General features: G+C 40.4%; 1 protein-coding gene across 1 annotated transcript in view; it reads left to right on the forward strand.

Annotated features, from left to right (window-relative positions):
- The window catches only part of LOC128660055 (gastrula zinc finger protein XlCGF26.1), a 33,705-nt gene that overhangs the window by 5,410 nt on the left and 4,626 nt on the right, over positions 1 to 23,669 (forward strand). The window contains exons 3-5 of the mRNA XM_053713653.1: positions 5,751 to 5,864; positions 9,838 to 9,921; positions 15,055 to 15,159. Coding sequence (XP_053569628.1) covers positions 5,751 to 5,864; positions 9,838 to 9,921; positions 15,055 to 15,159 — 303 coding nt within the window. The remainder of the gene's footprint in view (positions 1 to 5,750; positions 5,865 to 9,837; positions 9,922 to 15,054; positions 15,160 to 23,669) is intronic.

The following is a 23,669-nucleotide window of genomic DNA, read 5'->3' on the forward strand; positions in this document are numbered from 1 at the left end:
GTGGAGTTTGTTAACATTCTAAATGATATAATTTACAACTTAAATTAGCTCTTTGGAGGGGAAAACTGTATTTAGAGTGTATCCTGCAGCCTTTTCTAAATCAAGACCTTTGCCTCTGGACATTTTAAGAAATATAGTATTTGTGTGTTCAATACACATACACCTAGATTTAGAATTTTGCGTTAGCCGTCCAAACCAGCGTTAAGGGGTCCTAACACTGGTTTTGGCCGCCCGCTGGTATTTAGAGTCAGTCAGGAAAGGGTCTAACGCTCACTTTTCAGCGGCGACTTTTCCATACTGCAGATCCCCTTATGTCAATTGCGTATCCTATCTTTTCAATGGGATCTTTCTAACGCTGGTATTTAGAGTCTTGGCTGAAGTGAGCGTTAGAACTCTAACGACAAGACTCCAGCCGCAGAAAAAAAATCAGGAGTTAAGAGCTTTATGGGCTAATGCCGGTTCATAAAGCTCTTAACTACTGTGCTCTAAAGTACACTAACACCCATAAACTACCTATGCACCCCTTAACCGAGGTCCCCCCACATCGCCACCACTATAATTACATTTTTTAACCCCTAATCTGCCGACCGCACACCGCCGCAACCTACATTATCCCTATGTACCCCTAATCTGCTGCCCCTAACATCGCCGACACCTATATAATATTTATTAACCCCTAATCTGCCCCCCCCCCCCACGTCGCCGCTACCTACCCACACTTATTAAACCCTAATCTGCCGACCGGACCTCGCCGCTACTCTAATAAATGTATTAACCACTAAAGCTAAGTCTAACCCTAACCCTAACACCCCACTAAGGTAAATATAATTTAAATCTAACGAAATAAAATAAATCTTATTAAATAAATTAATCCTATTTAAAGCTAAATACTTACCTGTAAAATAAACCCTAATATAGCTTCAATATAACGAATAATTATATTGTAGCTATTTTAGGATTTACAGGCAACTTTGTATTTATTTTAACTAGGTACAATAGCTATTAAATAGTTATTTACTATTTAATAGCTACCTAGTTAAAATAATTACAAAATTACCTGTAAAATAAATCCTAACCTAAGTTACAATTAAACCTAACACTACACTATCAATAAATTAATTAACTAAACTACCTACAATTATCTACAATTAAATCAACTAAACTAAATTACAAAAACAAACAAACACTAAATTACAAAAAATAAAAAAAGATTACAAGAATTTTAAACTAATTACACCTACCCTAAGCCCCCTAAAAAAATAACAAAGCCCCCCAAAATAAAAAAATGCCCTACCCTATTCTAAAATTAAAAGTTAACAGCTCTTTTACCTTACCAGCCCTTAAAAGGGCCTTTTGCGGGGCATGCCCCAAAGTCATCAGCTCTTTTGCATTTAAAAAAAAACATACAATACCCCCCCAACATTACAACCCACCACCCACATACCCCTAATCTAACCCAAACCCCCCTTAGAAAACCTAACACTAAGCCCCTGAAGATCTCCCTACCTTATCTTCACCACGCCGGGTATCACCGATCCGTCCAGAAGAGGGTCCGAAGTCTTCATCCTATCCGGCAAGAAGAGGACATCTGGACCGGTAGACATGTTCATCCAGGCGGCGTCTTCTATCTTCATCCATCCGGCGCGGAGCGGGACCATTTTGAAGCAGCCGACGCGGATCCATCCTCTTCTTCCGGCAACTCCCGACTAATGAAGGTTCCTTTAAGTGACATCATCCAAGATGGCGTCCCTCGAATTCCGATTGGCTGATAGGATTCTATCAGCCAATCGGAATTAATGTAGGAAAAATCTGATTGGCTGATTGAATCAGCCAATCAGATTCAAGTTCAATCCGATTGGCTGATCCAATCAGCCAATCAGATTGAGCTCGCATTCTATTGGCTGTTCCGATCAGCCAATAGAATGCAAGCTCAATCTGATTGGCTGAATCCTGTATGCCATACAAAGGGTTAAATGTATGCCAAGCCCTGTTATTCTTAACACTTAACTGTGTTATATACACCAACTAAAGACAGCAACTATGTTCCAGAGACTCTAAAGGATCTTAGTTTTTAGGGGAAATGTAAAATGTTGACTTCCATCTCCCCTTTCACAGAATTTTCCACCCACTAGTTTAACCCTTTTGCAGCTATCATCAGATCTTGTATTTATTGCACTAGTATTGAAAGGTGATACAGCCCCACTACCAGCTGTACATGATGACTTTCCCATTCCTTGTTTACAGATTCTCCAATCATCAGATCTGTATTTATTACACTAATATTATAGGGTGATACAGCACCACTACCGGCTGTACATGATGACTTTCCCATTCCTTAATTACAGGTTCTCCAGTCATCAGATCTGTATTTATTACACTAATATTTTAGGTGATACAGCCTTACTACTAGCTGTACGTGATGACTTTCCTATTCCTTGTTTACAGGTTCTCCAGTCATCAGATCTGTATTTATTACACTAATATTATTTGGTGATACAACACAACTACCGGCTGTACATGATGACTTTCCCATTCCTTGTTTACAGGTTCTCCAGTCATCAGATCTGTATTTATTACACTAATATTATAGGGTGATACAGCACCACTACCGGCTGTACATGATGACTTTCCCATTCCTTGTTTACAGGTTCTCCAGTCATTAGATCTGTATTTATGACACTAATATTAATGGTGATACAGCACCACTACCAGCTGTACATGGTGACTTTCCCATTCCTTGTTTACAGGTTCACCAGTCATCAGATCTGTATTTATTACACTAATATTATAGGTGATACAGCACCACTACCAGCTGTACATGATGAGTTTACCATTCCTTGTGTACAGGTTCTCCAGTCATCAGATCTGTATTTATTACACTAATATTATAGGGTGATACAGCGCCACTACCAGCTGTACATGATGACTTTCCCATTCCTTGTTTACAGGTTCTTCAGTCATTAGATCTGTATTTATTACACTAATATTATAGGTGATACAGCACCACTACCAGCTGTACATGATGAGTTTACCATTCCTTGTGTACAGGTTCTCCAGTCATCAGATCTGTATTTATTACACTAATATTATAGGGTGATACAACACCACTACCGGCTGTACATGATGACTTTCTCATTCCTTGTTTACAGGTTCTACAGTCATCAGATCTGTATTTATTACACTAATATTATAGGTGATACAGCACCACTACCTGCTGTACATGATGACTTTCCCATTCCTTGTTTACAGGTTCTTCAGTCATTAGATCTGTATTTATTACACTAATATTATAGGGTGATACAGCACCAACACCGGCTGTACATGATGACTTTCCCATTCCTTGTTTACAGGTTCTCCAGTTATCAGATCTGTATTTATTACACTAATATTATAGGGTGATACAGCACCAACACCGGCTGTACATGATGACTTTCCCATTCCTTAATTACAGGTTCTCCAGTCATCATATCTGTATTTATTACACTAATATTATAGGTGATACAGCACCATTACCGGCTGTACATGGAAGACTTTCCCATTCCTTGTTTACAGGTTCTCCAGTCATTAGATCTGTATTTATTGCACTAATATTATAGGTGATACAGCACCACTACCAGCTGTACATGATGACTTTACCATTCCTTGTGTACAGGTTCTCCAGTCATCAGATCTGTATTTATTACACTAATATTATAGGTGATACAGCACCACTACCGGCTGTACATGAAGACCTTCCCATTCCTTGTTTACAGGTTCTCCAGTCATCAGATCTGTATTTATTACACTAATATTATAGGTGATACAGCACCACTACCAGCTGTACATGATGACTTTCCCATTCCTTGTTTACAGGTTCTCCAGTCATCAGATCTGTATTTATTACACTAATATCATAGGTGATACAGCACCATTACCTGCTGTACATGATGACTTTACCATTCCTTGTGTACAGGTTCTCCAGTCATCAGATCTGTATTTATTACACTAATATTATTTGGTGATACAGCACCACTACCAGCTGTACATGATGACTTTACCATTCCTTGTGTACAGGTTCTCCAGTCATCAGATCTGTATTTATTACACTAATATTATAGGTGATACAGCACCACTACCGGCTGTACATGATGACTTTCCCATTCCTTGTTTACAGGTTCTCCAGTCATCAGATCTGTATTTATTACACTAATATTATTTGGTGATACAGCACCACTACCAGCTGTACATGATGACTTTACCATTCCTTGTGTACAGGTTCTCCAGTCATCAGATCTGTATTTATTACACTAATATTATAGGTGATACAGCACCACTACCGGCTGTACATGAAGACTTTCCCATTCCTTGTTTACAGGTTCTCCAGTCATCAGATCTGTGTTTATTACACTAATATAGGGTGATACAGCACCACTACCGGCTGTACATGAAGACTCTCCCATTCCTTGTTTACAGCTTCTCCAGTCATCAGATCTGTATTTATTACACTAATATAGGGTGATACAGCACCACTACCGGCTGTACATGAAGACTCTCCCATTCCTTGTTTACAGGTTCTCCAGTCATCAGATCTGTATTTATTACACTAATATAGGGTGATACAGCACCACTACCGGCTGTACATGAAGACTCTCCCATTCCTTGTTTACAGGTTCTCCAGTCATCAGATCTTTATTTATTACACTAATATTATAGGGTTATACAGCACCACTACCTGCTGTACATGATGACTCTCCCATTCCTTGTTTACAGGTTCTCCAGTCATCAGATCTGTATTTATTACACTAATATTATAGGGTTATACAGCACCACTACCTGCTGTACATGATGACTCTCCCATTCCTTGTTTACAGGTTCTTCAGTCATTAGATCTGTATTTATTACACTAATATTATAGGGTGATACAGCACCACTACCGGCTGTACATGATGACTTTCCCATTCCTTGTTTACAGGTTCTTCAGTCATTAGATCTGTATTTATTACACTAATATTATAGGTAATACAGCACCACTACCGTCTGTACATGATGACTTTCCCATTCCTTAATTACAGGTTCTCCAGTCATCAGATCTGTATTTATTACACTAATATTATAGGTGATACAGCACCACTACCGGCTGTACATGATGACTTTCCCATTCCTTGTTTACAGGTTCTCCAGTCATCAGATCTGTATTTATTACACTAATATTATAGGTGATACAGCACCACTACCGGCTGTACATGATGACTTTCCCATTCCTTGTTTACAGGTTCTCCAGTCATCAGATCTGTATTTATTACACTAATATTATAGGTGATACAGCACCACTACCGGCTGTACATGATGACTTTCCCATTCCTTAATTACAGGTTCTCCAGTCATCAGATCTGTATTTATTACACTAATATTATAGGTGATACAGCACCACTACCGGCTGTACATGATGACTTTCCCATTCCTTGTTTACAGGTTCTCCAGTCATCAGATCTGTATTTATTACACTGATATTATAGGTGATACAGCACCACTACCTGCTGTACATGAAGACTCTCCCATTCCTTGTTTACAGGTTCTCCAGTCATCAGATCTGTATTTATTGCACTAATATAGGGTGATACAGCACCACTACCAGGTGTACATGATGACTTTACCATTCCTTGTTTACAGTTTCTCCAGTCATTATATCTGTATTTATTACACAAATATTATAGGGTTATACAGCACCACTACCGGCTGTACATGATGACTTTCCCATTCTTTGTTTACAGGTTCTCCAGTGGTCGAACAGGAGAGTTTAGAGGTGAAGACTGAGAAGGACAATCCGCACACTGATGGTCATGTGACCACAATAAAGCGGGAATACGAAACATTTACTAATGATGGTGAGAAGATTGTAATATTATTATTACATTTTGAGGTTGTTTTGTTATTATTACAAGTTTTCAAATTCTCCTGTGGATAAACTGGGAGAAAAAAATATATAATATATTGCACAAATTTGTGGGGGTTTTTTTAGATTAAAATAAGATTTCAGTGAAAGAAACAATAAATAGAATCTTACGGTTAGTGCAATATCTGACAATGTGAGTATGTGATCTTATCATCATCAATACATTAAGTCTTTGTGTTTAACCCCCACAAAGGATTTAAAACATAATTAAAGTTTCCAGCTGTTCATCTGCCGCTGCTGATTGTCACAGCGGCTGTGTCTGTTTGGATCCAACTGTTTTTACCTCTGTGATTATTTTGTATCTAAGCCTCTGCAGCCTGCCCCTTATTTCAGTTCTTTTGACAGACTTGTATTTTAGCCAGTCAGTGCTGACTCATAAGGAACTCCACGGGAGTGAGCAAAATGTTATCTATTTGGCACACCTGAACTAGCACTGTATAGCTGTGAAAAACTGTCAAAATGAGAAGAGGCGACATTCAACGGCTTAGAAATCAGTTCATTAGCCTACCTAGGTTTGACTTTCAACAAAGAATACCAAAAGAACAAAGCAAATTTGATGATAAAAGTAAAATGGAAAGTTGTTTAAAATGACATACCATATCTTAATCATAAAAGTTTAGTTTTGACAAAATACTTAATTCATGCACCTCCCTCTAATCATGTGTGCTGTCATTATGGAAATTAGGGTTACACTGCTGGTATCTGGAGGAGAGTTACTGCACATGTGTAGTGAAAGATAGATTTCAACATGGCGGCACTCAATTTATTTAGTGTTACATATTCTTGCACAAAGTGCTAAATTTACATTCTCTAAGGCAGGGGTGCCCACACTTTTTTGTGTTGGGATCTACTTTTCAAATGTCCAGCTCAATAAGATCTACCCACTAAAAATGGGCCAGCTCCTAAGCTTACATTCCTGCTTTTTTAAATAAAGATACCAACAGAATGAAGAAAAATTAATAATAGGAGTAAATTATAAAGTTGTATAAAATTGCATGTTCTATATCTAAATCATAAAAAAATAAAATGTGTGTTTCATATCCCTTTAAGGTTGCAAGATTTAGCATAAAGATACAACAGATTAATACTGAAGATAAAAGTAGCACTGACTTTAATTTGGGTTTACAGGAGCAACTCCTTGTGCCATGTTACAAAACCCTGCATTCAAATTACTGCCAGTGACCCCTTTACTTTGCACCGCATACTTGGCCTGATATGACCCAGTGAGGCTTACACAAATAAATTTCAATAGTGCGCCATGCAGACCATTTCTTACCGGATCAACACGTTAATTTGCCAGATGTCAATCAGACTTGTTCCTTTAGCATAGCACAGCAGCCTCCGCATTTACTTTTTCTATATATTGACACTTACCCTCCTAACCCTAAAATACTCACTATACTATACTCACTCAACCATGCTTTTGATAGGCCAATTGTGTTGTCGTTCAAAAATCATCTACATTGATTGGTTGAAATCGATGTCCCTCAAGATCCAATCCTGTAGCACTTTTTGTGTCCGACCATCAGACTGTTTAATGACCTGCCCCTTCACACACTGCGGTAGATAAAGTGGTATCCCTACCAACCATACTCTACTCACGCCCCAGTGTTAAGATCACGTAACTTGACCACATTTTTTTGATCACATAGGCCACGATCTACCAGCAGTGCCTTTGGGATCTACTGGTAGATCCTGATCTTGCTATTGGGCACCCCTGCTCTAAGGAATTAAAATATCTAATCCTGTACTACAGCATCATTTTAAAGTGATGGTAAACTCTGTTATTGGTAACTGACAGATTTTGATTATTTAATTGTCAGTATATGACCGGGTTATAATACAATATATTTAATAATTATTTTTTAAAACAAACACCCAATAAAATGCATATACGAAACAATTACAATTAATATAAATTCCTAAATTCTTTATATTAGTTACATTTATAAACACATTGAATTATATTTATAGAAAACCAGATATGAATCAAACTATACAAGCTTAAACTGTTACAATATTCTTTACAAAGCAAACCAAATGTACCTTTAGAATTAACCTTATTCACAATTGAATTGCATTACATCACCACAATGAAATACCAAAGTATGGGCCACTAACTTTCAGACCAGTACAACTAAACTACTTAGCCTACAATTTATCCTATATAACTCTAATTTAAAACATTGGAAATCATATATATTATTTGTGCAAATAACTCTATGCCAATTTATCTCAGCTGAAATAAATTCTTAATTATCTACAATTAAGACAAATTATAAAATATATTTATATGGCTGCAATTATAAATTACTTGGCAAACAAAAGACTAGTTTTAAACTACACAGGATTATGAATGCAAGCTAAAATACAAAGTGCCCTTTTAAATTTATCAGCTTCAATCTGACTATGGCAACAATGAATGTATTTCTTTATACAAATAATCAGATCAATATTTCAGCTTCCAAATTTTCTTGTGGGTCATCTATGGAGGGTGCACTCACAATGTGCAAAAGTAACAGATCCCAATTTGTTAATCTCTTTGTTCAAGAAAGTGTCCCCAAGATGGCAAAGAGTATACTGGTCCCAAAGCCTATGTATTTTCTCTCCAAAAATTAATGCTTCTTTGAGTCTGTGCTAATTACTGTATTCTCAGAATTTCTGTTTGTTACCCCCTACGGGGCTTTGAGCTTCAAAAGCTAAACCTTTTGTTTTTTGCTGATGTATTGTAATCAGGAAAAAGGTATCTTATGTTTGATCTAAGATTTGCAATACACAGCCATATAGATGACCATCTCTTTGAAGTATATTGCCTGACCTAATGACCTAATGTTTCAGAGCAAGAAGAATGGGGGTTGTTTCACCCAGCCAATACCATCTCATATCAAATTGGATTTTTAGCTACAAAATGAAATATTAGATATCTATGATACATCTGTAGTTTATTTAATGTTACTCACAGATACCCTGACATAATACAATATCTATTAAACCGCATTAACATTTAAAGTGTTTTATATGCACTTTTATTAAAATGTATACATATTCACAAACCGTTGTAGCGCCGCATCGCTCCACCCCTCTTATTTGTTTCCCTGAATAAACTGGACGCTTATCTTGTTTCCACCCTCTCTGCACGTCAGAGAATTTGCTCGCTCCCGACACTGATATTTTTAACACATGCGCATTGGTGAGAATGACGCATACCAAGTAACCATTGAGTCACGAGATTCAATGTTTACTTGGTTCAGTGTGAATGAAAAATTTCATGTGAGTGAGAAATAGGAGCTATAGGTCCCTTATAAAATGAGCATTCGTTGACAATTCTGAAATATCAGTAAGTTTATAACTATTTAATTTATTAGTAAATACAAATTGCATATTTATTTATTAGATATCACTGTTTACTTTTGCGTGCTGTGTGGAAAGTGACAATTAATGCATGCGTTCCACAAAACATGCACGCGCAAAATTGTCACCGGATTAAAACGCTCCTGATTGGATGGGCGTATTGGTAGAATGCGATACTGTGCATGCGCAAAGCGGATTGCATAGAAGTAAACCTATCTCGTGACAGGCTTGCTGATTGATCGAAATATATAAACAATGGATATGACGTCACAGGGGGCTGGAGATAGAACACATAAGACTGACTTATAATTACAAGATTTGTAAGTTATTCGTCATATATTGTATTAAATTAAATTTGGTGTGTAAATTTAATGTAATCGAACAAGATTATTCCTATAATCTATTAATATGGAGTTTACGATCCCTTTAATATTAATCTGCATTGAAGAAAATGGCGGACAATGCTCTAATGGGATTTCTGCATTGTGTATCATTAGTATGTATCTGCACATTAAACTCATTCCTTATTGACTGGTTTCCATTGGTTTCTATAGAGATTTTTGAGGTGAAGATAGAAGAATCAGATGAGGATTGTTCAGACCCCTTAATGACTGAAAACGTTACATCAGCAGCCGATGGTGAGAACTGATTGATCTAATTGACTCTGATGCTGTTTTGTTCTGTGTGTTTTGTCCCTGATTCTTTACTGTTGCACTTTTTTCTTGAGGGCGAGTTGAGTTTTTCTTAAGGTCCTCTTCTATCCGAAATCTCAGAGCATCAGGTAAATTAAAGTTAAAAGGGACATGCAATCCCAAATGTGTCCATGTCAGACAGAGCAGAGCATTTCTTTTTTATGACAAGATGAGTCCACGAATCATCTTAATTACTAATGGGATATTCATCTCCTTGTCAGCAGGAGGCGCAAAGAGCACCACAGCAGAGCTGTTAAATAGCTCCTCCCTTCCCTCCCACCCCAGTCATTCTCTTTGCCTACGTTAGTGATAGGAAGTGGTAAAGTGATGTGTTAGTATAGATTCTTCATTCAAGAGTTTATTATTTTTAAAGTAGTGCAAGATTGTACTGCTTTGTTCTAGGGTGTAGCCGTAGTCCATATCAGTCTCTTCAGTAGAGCATTAGTGGCTTTAGAGCAATGGGAACTTGTGGGACATAATTCTCACTGCGCCTCCCATATATAGGTTGCTGTCCTAATTCAGAATACCTGAGAGATATTTATTCAGGAATTTCTTTCTTTCTCAGGCCCATGTGGGGGAGAGGACCTATCAGGCCTGGGGTTCTGCCTTGCTGTCAGGCAGACTTAAAGGTAAGTGCTTCTTTTTCTTTTTCTGGGGCTAACACTGAAATGGACGCTCAGAAAAGGGTGGGAGCACTTCACTATTGTTTATTCATAATATGGGTGACACAAAGATAGTACTCTTTATTATGTTTTGGGCAGCATTTAACTTTTTGGGCAGCATTGAACATAAAGATGTTAAGCAGGCACTGGGTGGCAGTTGGCTATGGTGGTTTCACACATTAACGGCTGGGAGACATGGTTGTTTATTTTCAACGCCCACGATGTGCGGGGCCTTCCGTTTTCGTGCCTTTTACATTGCGCTCCTGTATTACGATCAAACAGGGGACAACATAGGCAGAAGGTTCCAGTCTCTCCCTAGAAGGGCATGTTTTAAGTCGGAACAAGTTCTTCTTTGTGCCAGATAGTAAAAGGGAAGTCCTCTGGTTCTTGCAGTCAGGTAGGCACCTCAGCTGAGGTGTAGGGTGTCATTTTATTCGGTCCTATATGCTAGAAAGTACGTTTTTTGCTTGCACAGTAAAAAAGTTAAACGTTTAAATTTAAAGTGACAGTAACTTTTTTATCACTTACAAATTTTTACTACTAATTTGAGGTTTTATTTGATAATTTCTCAATTGTGACCTAGTATGGACCAATGGGACTTGCAAGATGTCACTTGCTCCTTATGTTTTGAAGCTAATGTGGAACCACCAATCCCTTTCTGTCCCTCATGTATTGAGAGGACTTTGAATTTTAGGTAAAAGATTTTTTCTGAAAAAAAGGAAAGCAATCCAAGAAGCCTGCTAGTGAATCCAAGACAGCATGAAGGACATGCCCCCAATCCGGGACCGGATCTGGTAGGGGGCAGACTTTCCTTCTTCGTTCAAGCTTGGGTTTGGGATGTTCAGGATCCCTGGGCAATAGAAATAGTGTCTCAGGGATACAAACTGGAGTTCAAAAGTTTTCCTCCCAGAGGCAGGTTTCTTCTTTCAAGATTATCTGCAGACCAGACAAAGAGAGAGGCGTTCTTACACTGTGTAGGAGACCTCTCCGCCCTGGGAGTGATTGTTCCCGTTCCAGTACAGGAACAGTGTTTGGGATTTTATTCCAATCTGTTCGTGATTCCCAAAAAGGAGGAAACCTTCAGACCAATTTTAGACCTCAAGAGTAAACCAATTTCTCAGGGTACCATCCTTCAAGATCGAAACTATTCGTTCCATTCTTCCCTTGATCCAAGAGGGTCAATGTATGACAACAGTGGATTTAAAGGATGCATACCTACATGTTCCCATCCACAGGGATCATCACAAGTTCCTAAGGTTTGCCTTTCTGGACAAACACTTCCAGTTTGTGGCTCTTCCTTTCAGTCTTGCAACAGCTCCCAGAATTTTCACAAAGGTTCTGGGATCTCTGTTAGCGGTGCTTTGATTACAGGGAATTGCAGTGGCACCCTATCTGGACGACATCCTAGTCCAGGCGCCATCTTTTCAACTAGCAAGATCCCACACAAACTTGGTGTTGTCCTTCCTACGATCTCACGGGTGGAAGGTAAATTTGGAAAAGAGTTCCTTAGTTCCAAATACAAGGGTAACTTTCTTAGGAACCATCATAGACTCCTTGTCTATGAAGGAAATTAAAGATTATCGATACTTGTCTAGTCCTTCAGCCCACTCCTCGACCATCAGTGGCTCAGTGTATGGAGTTAATCGGACTGATGGTGGCGGCAATGGACATCATCCCGTTTGCTCGTTTCCATCTCAGACCTCTGCAGTTAAGCATGCTCAGGCAATGGAACGGAGATTATGCAGACTTGTCTCCTCGAATATTACTGGGGCAGGAGACAAGGGACTCTCTTCAATGGTGGTTGTCTCTGGACCATCTCTCCCAGGGAACCTGCTTTCGCAGACCATCTTGGGTGATTGTGACAACAGACGCCAGCCTTCTGGGGCAGGGAGCAGTCTGGTTCTCCCTAAAGGCTCAGGGAGTTTGAACTCCGTCAGAGTCTGTTCTTCCTATAAACATTCTAGAACCGAGAGCGATCTTCAATGCCCTTCAGTGGCTTATATCAATCATCAGGGAGGAACGAGGAGTTCCTTAGCGATGACAGAGGTATCCAAAATAATCCAGTGGGCGGAAGCCCACTCTTGTTCTCTATCGGCGATCCACATCCCAGAGGTGGACAACTGGGAGGCGGATTTCCTGAGCAGACAAACATTTCATCCGGGGGAGTGGGAACTCCATCCGGAAGTGTTCTCCAACCTGATTCTCAAGTGGGGTCAGCTGGAATTGGATCTCATGGCATCCCGACAAAATGCCAAGCTCCCGAGATACAGGTCGAGGTCCAGGGACCCCCAGGCAGAACTGATAGATGAGGCTGCTTCTTGGGTGGTAACTAGCCATAGAACAAGCTATTATGCTATTGTTCGTTCTCAGGTTGAGCGCTTCTCTCTTTTTATTAATGCAAATTATGACATTTAGGGAAGTCTCCCTAAGTGCGATGCGGGAATCCAGACATGGACCCGTTGCTCAGTGTGCCTAGAGGGATATGGCTGCACCTCACTGACGAGGCCCACAATTGGCCGAAATGTACGTCTGGGGTTTTGCTGTTTCTCTCGTTCAGAGAGGTATTGCCTGGTATTTTGACGCTAGACTGTACTGTGAAGTCAGGATCAGACTGATATGCTTCAGGAAAGTTCTTCTCTGTGAAAGGCACATGTTGAGCAAAAAGAGGCTGCTTCTTGGGTGGTAACTAGCCATAGAACAAGCTATTATGCTATTGTTCTATTGTTCGTTCTCAGGTTGAGCGCTTCTCTCTTTTTATTTATGCAAATTATGACATTTAGGGAAGTCTCCCGAAGTGTGATGCGGGAATCCAGACGTGGACCCGTTGCTCAGTGTGCCTAGAGGGATATGGCTGCACCTCACTGACGAGGCCCACAATAGGCCGAAACGTACGTCTGGGGTTTTGCTGTTTCTCTCGTTCAGAGAGAGATTGCCTGGTATTTCGGTGCTGAACTGTACTGTGAAGTCAGGATCAGACTGATATGCTTCAGGAAAGTTCTTCTCTGTGAAAGGCACATGTTGAGCAAAAAGAGGCTGCTTCTTGGGTGGTAACTAGCCATAGAACAAGCTATTATGCTATTGTTCATTCTAATGTTGAGCACTTCTCTCTTTTTATTTATGCAGAACTGATAGATGCTCTGGCGGTTCCTTGGAACTTCAGTCTAGCATACCTATTTCCTCCATTTGCTCTTCTTCCTCGGGTAATTGCTTGAATCAAACAGGAGAGGGCCTCGGTGATCCTCATGGCACTGGCCTGGCCTCACAGGATTTGGTATGCAGATCTGGTGGAGATGGCATCTCTGCTACCTTGGAGACTTCCGTTGAGGAAGGACCTTCTAATTCAGGGGCCCTTCCTTCACCCAAATCTAGTTTCTATTTTGTTACACAAACGTTTGGCAGATATTCCAGATGTACAATCATTTTGTCAGGCCTTGTTTAGGATCAGGCCTGTGTTCAAACCAGTTACACCCCCATGGAGTCTTAATTTAGTTCTCAAAGTTCTTCAAGGGGCTCCGTTTGAGCATATGCATTCCTTAGATAATAAGTTGTTATCTTGGAAAGTTTTATTTCTTGATGCTATTTCTTCTGCTCTGGAGAGTGTCAGAGCTCTCGACATTACAGTACGAGTCTCATTACCTTATTTTCTATTCATATAAGGTAGTTTTATGTACTAAAGTAGGATTTCTTCCTAAGGTTGTTTCTGATCGGAACATTAATCAGGAGATTGTTGTTCCTTCTTTGTGTCCTAATCCTTCTTCTCAGAAAGAATGACTTCTGCACAATTTGGACGTGGCCCATGCTTTAAAGTTTTATCTGCAGGCGACCAAGGACTTTCGTCAGTCTTCTTCTTTGTTTGTGATTTTCTCAGGAAAACGTAAGGGACAGAAAGCTACGGATACTTCTCTTTCTTTTTGGCTGAAGAGTATCATACGTTTTGCATATGAGACTGCTGGACAGCAGCCTCCCGAGAGGGTTACCAGCTGACCAGGAGGTGAAAATCCCATTAGTAATTAAGATGATCCGTGGACTCATCGTGTCAAAAAAGAAATACATTTATCAGGTAAGCATAAATTTTCTTTTTTAACAATTCCAATTTGCTCTTAAGTCTACCTAGGTATGTTTTTCTACAAAGGATACCAATAGAACAAAGCACATTAGATAATAGATGCAAATTGAAAATTATTGCTCTTAAGCATGAAAGTTTAGTTTTGAATTTACTCTCCAGCTCAAATTGTTTCCCACAGTCAATGTCTCAATATCCTCAGGTTTCCCTTGAAGGATCTAGTTCAGTAAGCAGTACTGTAGGGTCATTGTTATAAAGATTGGAATTAAACACCCTCCTGGCTACTGCACTTATACTATAGGGGTCTGTTGCCCTCTGTATATAATATATTTCCTATTGCTTATCATTCTACAGAGCGTTTTCCAGAGTCATCAGAGGTGAAGAAAGAGAAAGAAGATATGGACACAGAGGATCATGTGACCATCATAAAGACTAAAATAGATACATTTACTGATGATGGTGAGTATTGTTTAGCTTTGTTTTGTGACCTCTGCAGGGACATTACACTTATAGCACATGTCAGCAAATACGCAGCCATTGCCTTGCAAAAGAAATAACACTGTCATTTTGTTGGTGCGTTTTACAATGTTTTTCAAATCAAGAGCAGTTCAGAGATAAAAGCCTAATGGAAACTATGTTCATGGTCCTGATTGTTGTGGTCAATTAGGGAGAGTTATGAATTAACTTGTGCTGTGAGTTAACCAATCACTGTGTAGAATATTGTAGGCTCAGGTCAATTTTACCACTGTTAAGGTAACATATTGCTGTTTTTTTTCTATTGGTATATGTACAGGAAACAGTTAATTTAAAAATATTTGTAATTACAAAACACTTATGTTGTCCTGCTGTAGAGCAAATAGGACAAGTCTAAACATTTTAAAGGGAAGTCGCACACACAAGTTTTGTATCATGCATGCAGTATAGGTTTTGTACGTCCCGCTGATCCTTACTGGCTGATCAGGACATCTGCCTCTGCTTTACTCTGTCTAAACCTCTGCTAGTGGGACAAGAAAACACTGATTTATCCAAGACTGGAGCATGAGTCTAAAACACATTTTATTACATTTTGAAATAGAATAAATGCACACTCTGACATGCACATGCATATATACCAAGAAGCAGTTTTTACATATCAAACTCAAAAAGGTACTGGAAACAGCGGTAAGTAAAACAACTTTTAATCCGCAAACTGTTTAAAATCTATTGACAAGTTCATGGTCAGATGCACAGACCAACGAAAAGCACAGTATACGCATTTCGACTCAGCGCCGTATTCATAACTGTATAAAACGTATTGCCCATTTCAGTTTAAAAAGGGTGTACTAAGCACCCATAGGTTAAAAGAGGACACTACTCCATTAGGAATTAACCCTTTATGTTGGAAAAGTTTTGTTAACATTATTCCCTTTACTTTGGCAAAGTAAAATAGTAGCACAAAGCTCCCTTACACTTATCAATAATATTTCTGGTATTGAGATGACAAATCATAACAGTGAAAATTGTGATCGTACATCCGTTCTAGAATTTTGCTCTATGGGTGATTCTACAAACAGGGACTATACAAATGCATAATCAAATACTTATTAACCCTCAGATACAATTTAGTATGGACTAATTAGATCAACAATAATATAGATTAATAGTACCACCAATGCTCAGAAGTGGTACTATGACATTCATCCATATAAGGACATGTGAATAAGACCTTAATCACACCTAATCTGTTCATATTATGAATTAATAGTAAGGAGTAGTTTGTAGATATACTCATCAATACAATATCTATCATCCTGGGCCATCCAGTTGCTAGAACTGTTGCAGAAGCTGAAGAATGTTACATGAAAAACCTATGAAAAAAACAAAATTTATGCTTACCTGATAAATTTCTTTCTTTCCGAACATGGAGAGTCTTATCCACCTGACTCAGCACAGCCCCTAGCCCATAGTTATAAGCATCCGTTTGCACTATGAATCTCCTGTGGAAATCAGGGGCCTGTAGTACAGGGGAGTCCGTAAGGGCAATTTTCAATGAATTAAAAGCTCTGTCACACTCAGGGGTCCATTTGACTGTTTGAGGTAGGCTTTTTTTGTAAGGTCTGTTAGGGGTTTGGCTATGGTACTATAGTGTGGCACAAACTTTCTATAGTACCCTGCGGTACTCAGGAAGGACATAACCTGTTTCTTTGTCTCGGGGCACAGTACCCCTCCTCCCACCAGGTGACCCAAGTACTGGACCTCCTCCATGCCCAGCTGGCACTTATCTGGTTTTATAGTTAGCCCAGCACTGGCTATTCGGTACAATACACTGGCTAAATGTGTGAGGTGTTCCTCCCAGGTATCACTGAACACTGCAATATCATCCAGGCATGCAACAGTTTGCCCCTCTAGCCCCTCCAACAAGTGGTTAACTAGCCATTGGAAGGTGGCAGGGGCATTTTTCATCCCAAAGGGCTTCACTTGGAATTCATATGACCCAAAAGGAGTGATAAAGGCAGACCTCTCTTGTGCTTCTTGGGTCATAGGGATCTGCCAGTATCCCCTGCTTAGATCCATGATACTAAGAAACTTGGCCCCTGCTAGCCTGTCCAGTAGCTCATCTATGCTCATCTATGCGAGGCATAGGATAGGCATCAAGTTCAGTCACTAAATTTAGCTTTCGGTAATCTACACAGAACCTAGTGGTTTTGTCCTTTGGGGACTAGTACTACTGGGGAGGCCCAAGGGCTGTGGGACCTTCAAATCACTCCCAGCTCCAGCAACTCCTCTATCTCCATTTTTATGTCAGCACTGACCTGCAAGGATACCCTGTACTCTGCTTGTCTGAGGGGATGGTTATTCCCAGTATCTACATGATGTGTGACTAAGTGTATCCTGCCAGGCTTCCCTGTGAACACGCTGTAGTAAGGCCTAAGCACCTCAGACAGCTGATGCCGCTTATCCCCAGTTAAGTGGGCACTAATCTGGGCGGCTTCTAGGGTGTTGTTTTTTCTGGTGGGGGCCAGTAAATCAACAAGGGGGTCAGTCTCATGCTCTTCTCCAGGCAAACTACACAGTTAACACGGTGGGTTATCTGTCATAATAGGCTTTTATTATATTTACATGATAGATTATTTGCCTTTTACCTTCCTCATCCAGAGACACCACATAGTTCACATCATTCATTCTCTTTAGGATAGTGAACGGACCCTCCCAGGCAGCCTGTAGTTTGTTCTGTCTCGTGGGTATTAAAACAAGCACTTTCTGTCCCACATCATACACTCTCTCTCTGGCATTCCGGTCATACCACTGCTTCTGCTTAGACTGGGCAGCCTTTAGGTTTTCCTGTACCTCTGTCCCATTCTGTCCCTGAACCTTATTACATAGTCTACTACCGAAGTCTCTTGAGCACCCAATTTTCCTTCCCACTTCTCCCTGATCAGATCAAGGGGGCCACGCACTCCATATAGGAGTTCAAAGGGGGAGAAACCAGTGGATTCCTGGGGCACCTCTCTATAAGCATAAAGGAGGTGCGGCAGGTAACGCTCCCAGTCCTTCCCCTGTGACTCCACAAAGGTTTTGAGCATCTGCTTCAGGGTCCCATTAAACCTTTCACACAAGCCATTGGTCTGGGGGTGGTATGGGCTAGTCACTAGGTGTTCTACCTGCACTTTTTTACATAGACTCTGCATAAGGCTAGACATAAATTGGGTGCCCTGATCAGTTAGCATTTCCGTAGGGAAACCTACCCTTGAAAAGATACCCAATAAAGCATCAGCCACTTTATCAGTCCTGATAGAGGACAGGATCACCACCTCTGGGTAGCGAGTCGCATAATCCACTACTGTCAGAATGAATCTTTTCCCTGAACTGCTTGGGATAGCTAGGGGCCCTACTATATCCACAGCCACCCTCTCAAATGGCTTAGTCACTATGGGAAGGGGAATTAAAGGGGCACGACCCACCTCTCCAGGTTTCCCCACTTTCTGACATGCAGGACAGGAGCGACAATAATTAGCAACATCAGTACCCATCCCCTGCCAATAAAAGTGATGGGATAACCGGGCTTTGGTTCTCTGTACCCCTAGATGTCTTGCCATAGGAATTTCATGGGCCACTCCCAACAGTTCTAAACTGTTTAGGTACCACTAACTGTCTCTCAGCTAGCCAGGGATTCTGTCCCTCCACTGGAATAAACTCCCGGTACATCCTCCCTTTATCCCAGTTCACTCTCTCTTTATTAGAGTCAGCAGGCAGCTGCCTAGCTAGGTCCCCGATCTCCTCTAGTGTGGGATCGGTCCCCTGGGCCTGCTGAAAATCTTGACTCTGACCAATGATTAGTTGCTGTGCGGTTTGAGGCCCCCGACCTTCCTTATCAGTGTTCTCCCCTGGGTCATCGGGCTGAAGCACCCACTGCTCCCTAATCTGGGCAGACTGCTGTGGGGTCACCACTGATACAGAGGGGCACTCCCCTTCTGGCACTACTTCCACACACTTCTGGTACTGAGGGATGATTGCTTCACACACCAACAGACTGTCATTCTCATTCAGCTCTCTCTCTCTCTGTCAGTGCATACTCCCACATTTTCACAGGGCACTAGAGACATGTCTGGTTCAGGTAAAGGCTGCATCACACACACACCCTGCCCCCTACCCTTCAGCACATATCTGGGCATAGTTACATATGGTCTCTTGTACATTAGGACCCCTATCTTGTTTACCTAGGTCACAAGTATCATGATCAGGTATATACTGTGACAATAATCTACCAAAATCAGTACCAAGCAATACATTTGTAGGAATATTATTTGACACTCCCACATCTCTTAACCCTCTTCCTGCTCCCCAATCTAGATATACTCGTGCCATAGGCACTGCATGCTGTACTCCCCTAATCCCGTTTACTGCTAGAGTTATTCCAGGGATAATGTCCTCCGAGCTCACTAGCTCTGGACACACAATAGTCACTTCTGCACCCGTGTCCTGAAGCCCCAATGTTACCTTATCTCCAACAGTCACAGGTTGTAAGTTCTCATTGGTACTTTCCTCTGGCCGGGTTACAAACAAAACAGAAGATGATAATCCTGAGGAGCGGCCTCCTCCTGCTGATGCTGAAGGTTTCTTCCTCTCTGGGCAGTTAGTGCTGATGTGACCCATTTTTTGACAAGCAAAACACTTGCGGGTATCCCCCTGCCCAGGTGCAGCACCCGCCCCTCCTTTCCCAGAGGGAGCAGACACACTAGACAAAGGCACAGCAGGTTTTGTAAAGTTGGGGTCATGCAGCAGCTCCTTTCCAGGTGGATCCCCCCTTAGCAAAGGATTTTCTCCCATTCCCTGGTGACCTGTTGGCTGTGTAAAAATCAGCCAGCTCACCAGCTTCCAATGCTGTTATGGGTTTACGATCCAAAACCCATTCTTGAACTTCTGCTGGGCACAGCTGTATAAATTGCTCCTTCACTATCAGATCTTCCAGCTCCTCTATAGTGGCAACCTTTAGCCCTCTGACCCACTGTTTAAAGGCTGTCATCAGGTTTCCAACAGCTGCAGTATAGCTCTCTGACGAACCTTTCTGCAGAGAACGGAATTTATTCCTGTACACCTCAGGAGTAAGATTATACCTCCTCTGCAGTGCAGCTTTGATGGAATAATAGTCCTGATCAAACTCTGGGGGTAGTTCAGCAAAAGCCTCCAGTGCAGGACCTTTCAGGCCAGGGGTAAGGTACTTGGCCCACTACTCCCTTGGCAGCTGGAACTGTCTGCAAACTTTCTCAAAGCTACGCAGGAATACATCCACATCGCCATCTTTCTCCAGAGTGGGAAAATTCTCTGCGCACACTCTGGGAATAGGTGGGTCTCTAGGTTCACTAACAACAGGTGAGACCATCCCTCTCTCCAACCGTACAAGCTGTAGCTGATACTCTCTCTCAGCCTGTCTTTCAGCAGCCTGTCTCTCATAAAATTTGGCAATCAGCTCCATGCGCAAACTTGCATCCACTGAGCCCATATGTTTCAGAGCCGTTTGCAAATAACAGTCCAATGAATCCTCAGATCCTGATGAATCGCTGCCCCCAGCTGCAGACACCTCTCCTGAGACTTCAACTGGTGTGGCCTGGCTGTTATCATATTCGATAAGAAGTTGTATTAGTCCATCTTTGTTCTTTCCACAGAATGGGATATCTCGCTCCTGGCATAACAGTGCCAACATTTCCTTCATTTGTTGCTGATATAACTCCATAGTAAAAATAAAATAGAAAAGAAAAACAGAATAGGGAAGGGGACTGTTTGCAATGAGTGACTATATAATGCACTGAGTTTTAGCCTTTGGAAATTGGGAGTTACAATTTCTTTTTAGTACTGGGATTTTCACACTAGCAAATCCACAAGCACTAACATCAAATAACAAAATGTATCTACACCACTGCCCACCAATTTGTGATGACCAGGGTTATCCAACCCTGCGCCAGTCACTTATTTTGCACAGAAAGGGTTATCAGACCCCTTCTACTCTCACTAATATGTCACAATCTAGCCACACCAGGCAAGTTTGTGATTTAGTTCAGTGGGTGCAAGGGTTAACAACACTCTCCAGTCTGTACTAGACGTAAAAGAAATGCCCCAAACTCCCCTTTAATGAAACCCACACTAAACTAACTATAATATCTAGCTGCCACCACTTAAGATTATATGATATGGGAAATCTTAAGGAAACCCCAGATTTACACATTAACTCTTAGAATACAATTTAGCAGAAAATAACCTAAAATATACAGTTCTAATATTCCAGTCTCTTTCAGTAACATGGTTAAATTATTAGACAAAGGCCAAAGCTTAATAAATGAATTATTTATTATGCCAAAAATATTATGCACACTGCATTATTAATAAAAAAAGTTGTTACAAATAAAATTACACACAGCAAACAGGTTAAAATAAAATGAAGAAAATAACAGACCTAATACTGTCCTAGCTTATAAGTCTGCACCAGGGAGATGGGCAAGAGAAGATGGTCACTCACGCTGTAGCAGCCTCCCATGTAGAATGAACAATTTCAGTGTTAAAACACAAGACCTTTATACCTTTTTTTCCATAGATCAGGTTGCCTGACCTCACTCACTCAGCAGGGGCTGGCCCGGGAAACCCCCTATATTTTACAACAGTCAATAAACTTTAAGTACCTTTGGCTGACATTAGAGAACACAATATAATTTCTGCTAGATACATCCATTTTCATATAGACTGACAGGCAATCTCTTCCTTACATTGTGAGAAACGGTTTGATACCAGATATGACAGGGTTGTCATACTTCCCTTCATTTAATGTCATCATATGTCTTAAACACATCTCTACATTGTACCAATGTCCTTTTATTTACCTTATCAGTTTTTGGGACTGAGGCACTGTGTTGTATCTCTGGAGCTGACAGATTGACTGGCTTTATGACTCAATGCATACACAATAACATTTGGAAAAAGGGGTCTTAGAAACTATTTATGAGGGGTTCTGGCACATCAAAGAAAACACAAACACAGTTCTTCTTAAAAAAACAAATCTTTTTTAGCTCACAGGCTAAAGAGAATTAACCCCTTAGCAGCTAACATTTACCAGTGTCTTGTTCATCGTTGGGAGGTGGTGGAAGACCGGTATAACCGGATGTTTCACATCTAGATAGTCAAAAGTATCCTTATCTAGAATTCCTTCTTCCAACCCATCATCCAAAAGGTGCAAAAGTTCAACCTGCTATTTTTCTGTTTTCCTCTGCTTACACCTCTGCAAGTGTGACAAGAAAACACTGACTTATTCAAGACTGGAGCATGAGTCTAAAAAAATTATATTAAATTTTGAAATAAAATAATAAATGCACACTCTGACATGCACACGCATAAATACCAAGAAGCAGTTTTTACATAAACATACAGGATATGCACAGAAGCAGCCTATATACAAATATATATATATATATATATATATATATATATATATATATATATATATATATATATATACAGAAGCAGCCTATATACACATATATATACAGAAGCAGCCTATATGCATAGAAGCAGCCTATATGCACTGAAGCAGCCTATACACACAGATATGCATAGAAGCGGCCTATACACATAGATATGTACAGAAGCGGTCTATATAAATATATGCAGAGAATCGGCCTATACACACACACATATGCCCCAAAGCTTCCTATACACACACATATATGTACAGAAGTGAACTATATACATACACTCAGAAGCTGCCTATACACACACACATATGCCCCAAAGCTGCCTATACACACACATATATGTACAGAAGTGAACTATATACATACACTCAGAAGCTGCCTATACACACACATATGTACAGAAGTGAACTATATACATACACTCAGAAGCTGCCTATACACACACATATATGTACAGAAGTGAACTATATACATACACTCAGAAGCTGCCTATACACACACATATATGTACAGAAGTGAACTATATACATACACTCAAAAGCTGCCTATACACACACATATATGTACAGAAGTGAACTATATCAAGTTGGAGGATTATCAGAACGCTCGCTCACTGTGGAGCTGAGCGAGTGCTGCATTAGATGTATATAGTATTACATTTATCTTATGTGTCTCATATAAAAAATACATTCAGTTTGTGAAGGCATTCTAATAAAAGCACTCACACTTTTTCTGCATTATAAATACATCTGCACTATTGAGTGCACAGCTCCAGGAATGCACACCTCTGTGAATGATTGTTATTTCTCATTGCAAACTACGGGGGGGGGGGGAAAGTGAAAACACCCTACTATAAGCCCTAGCCTAATAAACCCTAAACTGCTACCCCCACATTGCAAAGTACCTAAATAAACTATTAACCCCTAAACAGCCATCCCCCCACAATGAAAAGTAATAAACTATCTTCTAAACCCCCTAACCTAACACCCCATAACTTAACCAAAATTAATATACCACTAAATTTAAAAAAAA

The sequence above is a fragment of the Bombina bombina genome, chromosome 5, assembly GCF_027579735.1.
Source record: "Bombina bombina isolate aBomBom1 chromosome 5, aBomBom1.pri, whole genome shotgun sequence".
Taxonomy (NCBI): domain Eukaryota; kingdom Metazoa; phylum Chordata; class Amphibia; order Anura; family Bombinatoridae; genus Bombina; species Bombina bombina.